Source organism: Leuresthes tenuis, unplaced genomic scaffold, assembly GCF_036924035.1.
Source record: "Leuresthes tenuis unplaced genomic scaffold, fLeuTen1.0.hap1 SCAF_4, whole genome shotgun sequence".
NCBI lineage: Eukaryota > Metazoa > Chordata > Actinopteri > Atheriniformes > Atherinopsidae > Leuresthes > Leuresthes tenuis.
This window is the reverse complement of record NW_027325358.1, coordinates 14,150,974-14,161,347: the sequence shown is the minus strand read 5'-3', so window position 1 is coordinate 14,161,347 and position 10,374 is coordinate 14,150,974. Positions and strand designations below refer to the sequence as shown.

The 10,374-nt window shown below is 39.3% G+C and overlaps 1 protein-coding gene across 1 annotated transcript; it reads left to right on the top strand.

Moving 5' to 3' along the window:
* The first annotated feature begins 2,556 nt into the window (after nucleotides 1-2,556).
* cdc37 (cell division cycle 37 homolog (S. cerevisiae)) lies at nucleotides 2,557-9,953 on the top strand. The gene is made up of 8 exons (XM_072383808.1): nucleotides 2,557-2,673; nucleotides 3,970-4,266; nucleotides 4,343-4,448; nucleotides 5,601-5,716; nucleotides 5,824-5,946; nucleotides 6,058-6,240; nucleotides 9,592-9,663; nucleotides 9,793-9,953. The coding sequence occupies exons 1-8, from the start codon at nucleotides 2,557-2,559 to the stop codon at nucleotides 9,877-9,879; spliced, it is 1,101 nt and encodes a 366-aa protein (XP_072239909.1). The 3' UTR covers nucleotides 9,880-9,953.
* Nucleotides 9,954-10,374: the final 421 nt, after the last annotated feature.

Below are 10,374 nucleotides of genomic sequence, written 5' to 3'. Positions count from 1 at the left end.
GCCAATTTTTCAAACTGCTCACAGTCTCTGTTGTTTTTCACTCACTCTTCTCTGGCAGGCCCAACACCATACTAAGATGCCTAATGTGTAATTTTCCTTTCACTGTAACAATGTGATGTACTGTGCTTCGTGTTGTTATTGGGAGAATGAGCGCTGGTGTTAAAGGTGGCACCACCACATACAACCACCCCATTTTGAAAGGGCTGATTTCATCCCCGTAACCTTTTTGAAAACATTGTTTGTTAAGAAATGTTCTGACAAATACATTGCACTCGATATAATGAAAACTGAAAGAACTAGAATCCTTTGAACAAGGCTTATTCCCACTGGAAGAAATAAATAGTACAATCTAGATGTGAAAGAGACACATTTGCATTGTCCAGAAATGACTGGACGTCAGTGGTTAGACCTGAACTGTTAATTCATGGAAAACTTTTACAGTAGATGCAAGCACCATTGAAACTATGAGACAATTGAAATTCTTGCCATAATTACAGTTTTCCTCATTGAAGCACCCTTCACACCTGCCTATCATACAGTGTCAGATATTATATGTAGAAATCCAGGCAGTCTGTTAGGTATTGTGTCTGTCCCTCAGTAGGTGAAGTCAGCACACTGCACATTGTGAATTTAAAACAGCCGTTTAAAGCTTCCTCAGATTCAGGGCACTATTTCCAAAAAGAATGTGTTGTGATGGACTGCCTTTGCTTCAGGGGGTTATAAAGGGGCAGCAGATGCACAAGACTGATAAGCTCAGTACAATAACCAGACAGCAAGCTGCAAGCTATCATGGGATGTTGAAAAAAAACAAAACACTTCCACAGAAACCATCTGACCTGGGCCTCTTCCTATGTGGATCTGCGTTAGAGACAGCAAATTTCTTTTGTGCACCAAATTAAAAATATCCTTGACGCAACAAATACGTAGATATTGAAGGATGTGGTCAAATTAAACTGTCATTCAACGGATTAACCAGCTGGTGAAAATAGGACACCAGCCATGAACTTTTTCTGTGTTTTTTTCTAAATGTTGCTGTTTCTTTTTCTTGTTAAAGAGATCATCCAAATGGTGAAAAGTTTCACGTTAGAAATATAAAGAGAAAAAAGGAAAAAAAGCCGAGCTAAGGTGGTTACTTTTGGTCTTCCAGTAACTCAGTAAATTTAGCAAGCCAGGAAAGGAAAATCAATCAATTTCACTGAAAAAAGCAAGCAAACAAACAAGCAAAAACATCAAACAACATCATATGATGCTGGTTATAGGTTAGCAGCATCGCTTCACAGCAAGAAGGTTCCTGGTCTGAATCCCAGCGGGGGCCTTTCTGTGTGGAGTTTGCATGTTCTCGCTGTGTTCTCTCCGGGTGTTCAGGCTCAGGCTTCCTCCCACCATCCAAAATCATGCATGTCAGGTTAACATTGAACTCCACTGGCTACCCTTAGCCGCCCGCATCAGCACTTACCCTGCACTTCCCTACCCCCTCTATCTTTGCACTTTATCTTTCTGCACTTCCTTCTATGCCTGCACCCTATCTCTACTCTGTCACCTCTGACAGAGTCAGACTAGTGGGTTCCTTCTATGTAGTTTATTGTTAGCTTTTTATATAGCTGTTAAACCTTCATTTGTAAGTCGCTTTGGATAAAAGCGTCTGCTAAATGCATAAACATAAACATAAACATAACTGGTGACTCTAAAATTGTCCCTAATAAATGAGTGTGAGCGTGTGTAGTTGTTGGTCTCTGTGGGGCCCTGTGATGGACTGACGACCCATTCATGGTGTCCCCTGCCTCATGCCCAATAACAGCTGGAATAGGCTCCAGTCTGATTAAGTGGGCATAGAAAATGAATGGAGGGTTGTTTGAGATTACTCTCTTTTATTACCACGTGGATTTAAGGCAGTCACCATCAGAAATAAATCAATTTAATTTAAAGTAATTCAGGGATACTATTACTATATTAGGGCTGTATTAAATGATTCTTCATCTATTTGATTGCTGAAGGGGGTCCTCAACTCCCCTCCAAACAGCAGTGTACATAGTTATGGCTTTGGCAAAGAAATTGATCTTGAAGGGAATAATCCATTGGTTCCAAGTTTTAAGAAATGTCAAGAGCTTGTTTCTGTTATCGATATATAGAAACTCCAGTTGAATAATTTGAAATGTTTCTATAAGTGGGGGGAGTGTTGGGATCCGTTGTTACAGTATTTGAATTCTGTCTCTTGCATTGTTGGTCTGTTTATTGTTTCTTTTTCTTCTCTTGTTGCTCCTGAGTCTGCTTGTAATGGTCGATGTCATTTAGTTGAACATAGGGCACGAGGTGGACAACTGTATCCCTTCATCTCGTACAAGACACAAATCATATTGTTTTCTGCGCTTGACGCGCTTGATTGACCTCATGGCACGCGGTGATGCCGTAAAAAGAGGATTCCCTTGAGCTTCTTGCGTTGCTAAGAGGATTTCAGAAGCCGTGTATGCCTTGTTTGCCCACTTCGCCGCTGCCATGTTAGTGTAGCGTCTCCTTACAGTATATAATTTGACATTTTAAAGCGAGAAGTTGGAGAAGATGAGCAGCAGAGCGGGTATCGACTACAGCGCCTGGGACCACATCTACGTGTCCGACGACGAAGATGTAACCAGTCCATACGTCGACACTTCGAGTCTGTACAGAATGAGACACCGGGTCAGCAGAGAAACTTGTTCTAGCTGTGACGTTTGGAGTTTCATACTTGGTTAGTTTTGTCGCTAGAAGTTACATTTACGTACAGGGTCAACTCACAGGAGTTGGCACAGACAGAGTTTGTCAAGCAGGTGTTACGGAGAGATCCGTGAGCCGTCTGGTTTTGGCATGGTGAAAGATCCGCTAGTTTAAGATGCAGCTTGACTCCGTGACTTTGTCAAAATTCGTGTGCAACACGATAAATGACAGAGCTCAAGGTGAAAGTCGGATATGAACAAATAGGATTATTTTGCAGAACACTTATTCTGTTTTTTTGTTTATTTATTAAATTTTCAATGAAAATATAAAGGTACGTGGTTTCAAACTGGGATCTCGCGTCTCTCCAAATGATCTCAAGGCAAGCGACTGTAAATGATGCAAATTAAATATGTTGGGTTGGGTTGAAATCTGTGCACATCTGGATCGTGTTAAGAGGCAAAACAAAAGTTAGAAATAAGAATAAACGTAGGAACAGACCCACAAGCTTTGAATAAGGTGGGAATATATGTTAAACATCATGCAGCTACAAATATTGGATACGCCAAGTAACATTTATGTGAACATGAATGAATAAAAGATTCTTTATTTATCCGTAGGGGAAATTCAAATGTAATGTATATAAGATAAATTGTATTACTATGATATATATACATACTATATAATATACTAATGATATAATATCATATAACATGTATTATAAATGGTTTTTGTGAATTCACAATTTGTGCTTAAAATGAGATAAATGAAGTGTCTAAGTACAAATATATTTGTCACAGTAACTCCACTGTTTGCTGGCTCAGGATCTGAGTAATGAGCTTAACTAAATATTGCCTTCCTGTTGCATGACTTCTTAGGGGAAAGGTCTACATTGCCTGATAGCTTCCAGTATCCCGATTGCTTCCCTTGTCTGTTTAATTTCCTTTTGCTACATTTGATATCTGTAGAAAACTTGGCTTGTTGTTGGGAAAGTCTTGTGGACTTGTGGAAATGATAAGAGGTGATATAACTGTAACTCACTTGGTTCATGATATTTTATTTTATCTTGTGTGAATGTGCAGATTGTCAGTCTTTCTCATTTCCCCACATACACATTTTTGTCTGGAAGTGTCTTTTTTCAGATTCAGTTGTTACATTTAAACATTTAGTTTCAACCACATGTCTTTAGTCATACAATTGCTTTTACACCCAACTCCTCTGCCCCGTGTCTCTTTTTTTAATTTAAATTGCTTTGTTCCCATTCACTCTGACATGCCGCATCAGGCCCGGCTCGAGAAAATGGCTGAGTTCCAACAGAAAGGCGAGGATCTGGGAAATAACTTGGCAGAATGCCAGAGGCTACAAGAGGAAGCCCAGCGACGACTTAAAGACCTGGAAGTAAGGATGAAAGATGGAGAGCAGGATGAGGAGCGAGAAGCTGAGCTGAAGAAAGTCCGGGATGAGGTGAAGAAACTTAAGAGGGATGAAAAGTCATTTGAGAAACTGATGGAGGAACACAGGCGAGAAGAAAAGAAACTATCCTGGAATGTAGACACTATCAGCAAAGAGGGTTTCAACAAGGTATTGGAAGGATTTCAAGATTTGATGTAGCTTGTCAGTATGCCCGTTTATCTCTTCCCTTTACTCTGTTTTCCAGAGTGTGCTCAACATCAAGCCTGTAGGAAAGGAGGAAACACAGGAGACAAAGGTGGAGAAGCACAAGACCTTTATGGAGAAGTATGCACAGGAAATCAAACACTATGGTACGATCTCTTTTTGTTGTGTTTGCACTCATGCTCTCTCAAATCATTACTTTCCACCTATTTCAAATCTTCCCTAGAAAATATCCATGGGACTCAAACCCTCATTTTGAGCCAGTCTTTTGTGGATTTGCTCATGTTGTGAGGATCTGCAGCTTGTGAAAAGATCTATGATAAAGAATTCATTGTTCACTCAAATCATCAACCAAGATTGAACCGCCCCATTTGCCACCATTTTCACAGCTGGTATGAGTTTATTCACAAGAGAAGATGTCTGTGATCTGCACCAAACACGTCTACATACATGGTGGCGAAATAACTGTCTTTGGTTAATTTGTTCACAGCGCATTATTCCAAAAAAAGCCTGGTCCTCACCTACATGTTCATTGTCAAACTGTGTTCTAGTGTTCGTTTTGGACACCAAAGGCTTTGGCTTTGCACACCTACTGTTCAGGTCATGTTTGAGCAGTCTCTGTCTCATTGGACACACGTCCACTTTGACACCAGTAGCTGCGAGAGTAAATTACCTCTTTTTGGACTGAATGTCCTGCTTGAGACTTGACTTACCTGGGTTAGCCAATCCTGGTCAAACCAGCACTTGATTTAGAGATATTTTAAAAATCCTTTTCCAGATACACAGACAAACTCAGAGGTCCTTAGATCTTGACATGATGACCCAACATACGAAGAGGAACAGAAAACAAAGCCCAATGAAAATCTAGTTTTATTGACAGATTTCATTCTGATATATGGTCCAAAAAATAATATGATAAGAATTGAAGATGGAGGGACTGAGAGAGCTAGATCTTAAACTCCTAATGAGGTATGGACACATTGAATCCAGTGTTTCACATGATTAAAATGAAGCTTCTACCTCAGATAGTCAACTTTCTTCAGGAAAGAGCAGGTGGAACAGACAAATAGGGTACTTATACTGTAAACTACAGGTGATAGCAGGTTAAAACAAGAGTTTTTTAAATGATCATTAATTTAATGTAATGATCCTTACCTAATTAATCATCATATTAACAGCCAATATGTGTGAAAAGAAATGTTACACCTTCTCCATCCAGCAGGAGAACAAACTGAGGAGTTAAGTTAAAACCTGTTATATTTGACTTCCTCTATCAATGCCAGATTTGTGTGTTTTACCAGGCATGTTGGGCCGCTGGGACGACAGTCAGAAGTATTTATCAGACAACCCACATCTGGTGTGTGAAGAGACAGCTAATTGCCTTGTTGTCATCTGTATCGACTTTGAGATCGACGAGGTGAGGGCCACTGGAAGAATATTTCTGTGTGCTCTTGATTAAGAACATAACAAAAAACAGCTATGTTCATCCTGGTGAAGCCTGCAAAACTCTTAATCTCCTTATAGAAACACGCCCTTATGGAGCAGGTGGCCCATCAAGCCATTGTCATGCAGTTCATCTTGGATTTGGCTCGAACTCTGAGTGTTGACCCAAGAGGCTGCTTTAGACAATTCTTCTCAAAGATTAAGGTTTGTACTAATGTGTTATTAATGTGTGCTTTGATTTGTAGGACATTACGGGGAAAAATATGTGCTTTTTGGAGGATATGGTTTATTCCTATATTTTGGTGTCTATGTTAGACTGCAGATAAACCATACTTGGATGCATTCAACCGTGAACTGGAGCAGCTGAAAGAACGGGTCCGCAGATGTGCACAGATTCGTATGGAGGGTGCCATGAAGGAGCTGGTGGAGGAGGAGAGGCAGAAGAGACTGGGCCCAGGGGATTTAGACCCAGTAGAGGTCTATGAGTCACTACCAAGGGTAAACTATACGCCCAAACACATACCTCAGAGATTTTTTAAGAATAGACGTTTTGTTTGTATAATGAATGCTGTATTGTTTGATTAATTACTTTATTTAAAGTTGAAACTGTTAGCGATGAGTTGTGAAAGATTTGTGGTGGATAATCATTTTTTCGAACTTCATTGAGAAGAGTTACAACATGGTGCTGCAAGGGATCGTAAAGATTATTTCACAACTGTAAGTTGTCTGAAACATGCTTCGGTCAAAAGGACACAGCTAGATACAGTGCAATGCTTCTCTTTTCTCTTCCCCAGAGTATGTCCGAATTGAGAGCTGCCAGACAGTTTCAAGTTATCTTACAAACATAATTGCAGTACAGTTAATAGCCCACAACAGCACAAACAGGAAACTGAGCTCAGACACTTACCAACCAAACTGATAAGAAAAATAATTGACCTTCCATTTTCTTCTCATATATTTACCTCATCTACAGTTAGTTCTGCTTCCTCTTTTTCACGTACTGGTCTGCTTACAGTTTAATACAACAGTCAAAAATCACGCAGCAGTTCCTGGGCCTTCACTGTTGCTCTTGTCCTCTTGTGTTTTGTGGATATGTTAAAAAAAAATGTTGCTTGTATGGGTTATTTTTAACCCAAGTCAGTTTTTGTAATGACGGCGGATGAAGCATTCAAGGGGGAAAAAAAAAAGACAAAATGTTAATTACAAGTCAGATTTTTCTAGTTTTGATGCAAAACATTTAACAAAGGCCTGATAGAGCATTAGTATATAATTTTCTTTGTTCTGTGGATGTATAACTAACAATTAGGACTGATTGATAGTAGCAAAGCACAAAGTAAGAGGGAAAGTGTTTCAACTTCCCTCTTCTGAGGTACAGCTGATGCAGCATGACTTTGAACTTTAAGTTGGGTGCAGATGAAGATGAGGAAGCTGGAAAATTTGTAGATATCCCCTGCAAATCTTAGCTTTTCTTGTCATAACCCATTGCCCTTAAAGAGTCATCACGCTAACCCTGACACAATCCTCAAGAAAGAATATTTCTCTTTTAGTCATCCATTTATTTTAGTCTAAGGCAGAAGTGGCATTTTCAATGAACAAATCAGACCTCATGTTGTAACATACAGCAAAAAAAACAACAAAAAAAACCTGGTGGCCCTGCACCGCATTGCCGAGAGGCTGGATGAGAACACAGTGTCTCCCATTATATCTGGTTTATTCAGCATAATTCAACACTGTTTTGTTGTACTGGTTCAAGTTACAGTCAAAACACAACCACAAGCTATGTTTGTTTTCTCCCAAGTGTTTGAAACGGCACCATTTTGCTCTTATCTACAGTATTGTTAAACAGTGGGTACAGTTACTGTAAAGTGCTGCCTCTGCTCATCGGAGGAATAGCAAAGTTGAGTTTCATGTCCTACCACATACTTTCCAGCTTTTGGGCTTTACAGTTGTTCCTCTTCAATGTCTGCTCTGAGAATATGAACTTACTTTCACAAAGCATTCACACTGCGATGGATTATTACATCTTACATTACAGTATTTTATCTATTGATTAATTAATCCTCTTGAGGGGAATTTTGCTCTGTTATGAAAATATTACGGTATCCACTCAGTTTCCAACTAAACTGCCTCCTGCATTGTTTCTGTTCCTTATTCTTTTCAAATATTGTGTTGTTTCTTTCCCAGAATTTGGCGTTGAGGCAGCCTTAGCTTGAGCATGAGCAATGAGCTCATAATTCTCCATTTATATCTATTCTGTGGAGCTCTGACATAGAAGTAACCAAAGATTTAGAAAAATCCTTTTTTAACCCTAAGCCTTTCTTCAATAGACTATAAGGTGTTCAATAGGCTCTTTGCCATTCAGTGACATGTTTAAAAAAATCCTGTTGCTTATACAACCCTGTAGCTGTTTTGAGGGACTGGATTTTTTCAGGTAACACATCACAGTAGAATTTGAAGCATCTGTTGACGTAAAATATATTACTTTTTTGGCCTAATGAAAGATATAGGTCTACAGAAGAGACTCCACCAGTCAAACGTGTGCTCTCTGTGCCAGGTAAAGGATAGTATCTATTAAGTTTGCACATATGCTTAGATATAAGAATGTTATGCTTCTTTTACTCATTCAGTGGAAGTTATTAGTAGAATTGTATTGAGTCTGAAGGAAAAATGTAACTTAATGCTGTTGTTGCTGGCAGCGCCGTACGCAGGGCCCAAAAAATGCTGAGGTCATGAGACAGAACTTCTAGGCAGGTTCGGGGGCATGCTCCCCTGGAAATTTTTTTAATTTTGTTATTTAAATCTGGCCATTTTCAGAGTCTTAAGGAGCAAAAACAACATCATAATGGCTTATCGGCTTATTTTTTTTTGTTTGTTATGAGAGAACATCACCCTCATCCTAAATGAGTTACATTGTAAAACTGGAGAATGAAGTTCACCAAGTCATGGAATAGGAATAAAAAGGAATGAACTGTCCTGGGACAGAGGGATAATAGATACAAATGCTTCATATTTCCTTCAGTATTTAAAATAGATACCCAAGCCCTATTACACTATCATGTTGATGATAGTGCTTAATCTGTTCACTCTTGTTAAGGAAAGCCAGCTTTTGAACACATTTCTATTATAATCTTACAGAATACTTCAATTATCATGCATTATACATCTGACTTTTAAAACGTTTACAGTTCTGGCATAGTCTCTTCTTTTTATAGTACCTGCTCTCCCTCTATCACTGCTCCTCTTCTTGCTGCTTGGCCCAAAGATGAGCTTGGTTTGGCTCAGCCTTTTCCTCCCTATCCTGTTTTCCCTTTAATGAAGAATATAAACACAGTCAAATACTAAACTGATAGAAATTATGTAAAAATGGGGCATTCTGAGGCTTCCTGGAGGACCATTATGGTAACTCATGAAGTAAGGGCAAGTTACCACAGAAAATAATTTATTATTATTTTGAAAATGAACTGGACTGGTGTGACTGACTGTCTCACTAACGGTAACAACATCAACGTCTGACTTGTGTGTGGTAGTTTCCATAGATAGATAGTGCATGTTGTTGACGACGCGCAGCACGTATGCTCAAACTGAGCCACTGTTTTATTAAACAGTCGCGCTACTCTTGGCTCTTCAAATATAAAACCACCACAATTTAAGCAAAGAAATAAAAAAATACAGAGGACGCGACCTCGGTGTCCTCTATGGTAGTTACGGCCTTGGCTGCTGGTGTTTTAGCAGTATGAGATATTTGCCACTTAGACTTACTAATATTCAGACCTGGCACATCAGCGTGGTGTGGGCAGCCCAGTAGGTGCGCTGCTTCTTGTCATTGCTCTGATAGCTCTTGTCCCGTAGGAATTACAGAGGAGCTTTGATGAGAAGAACATTGACATGATGCAGGAAGCAATGAGCAAGCTGGACCCAGAGGTTAGTGAGTATCTCACCCTGAAGAAGTCCATTTGGATTGTTAAAAGCAACCTAAAAGAAAAAAAAATTGTTTCCAATTTTGAAAGTTAATTCTGTGTCACATATGTCTCACAATGTCTCTTTCTGTAGGAAGGAAAATACCACCTGATGCGGTGTATTGACTCGGGATTGTGGGTCCCTGACTCTGGAGAGGGCGATGATGAGGAGAAATATTAGAAATAACCAGTTAAACTGCACACATAACAACATTAAGAGACTTTACTTTCTGTTTGTGTCATTTACTTATATTATGTCAGATATATCTTCATGAAAATCTATTTTAATCTATATTTATGAATATTTAATAGCACGTGAGTTGCTGATTTCTCAGCAACTTATGCAGCCAAGTAAACAAATAGAAGTATGTTGTCAGACATCAGTCATCATGACAGTCGATCAGAAACACTGGTACAGGGTGGATGAGAAACAGCCTTGGATGCTGGTTTACAGCTCGGATTAATAAAACTCAGGAACAAGCAGCTGTGTAGTTGTGACTTCTCTGTCCACTGCGTTCTGTTTTCCAACTTCAGATAAATGGCGCCACCTTGAGTCTGTTTGCAGATAAACTGTTCAGACAATCTGAAGCCTGTAAGAAAAACAATTCACCTTGTGTAGCCAGCTATATATATTTTTTTGTTGTTATTAGTGAGCTTTACGCACATAGATAATTTA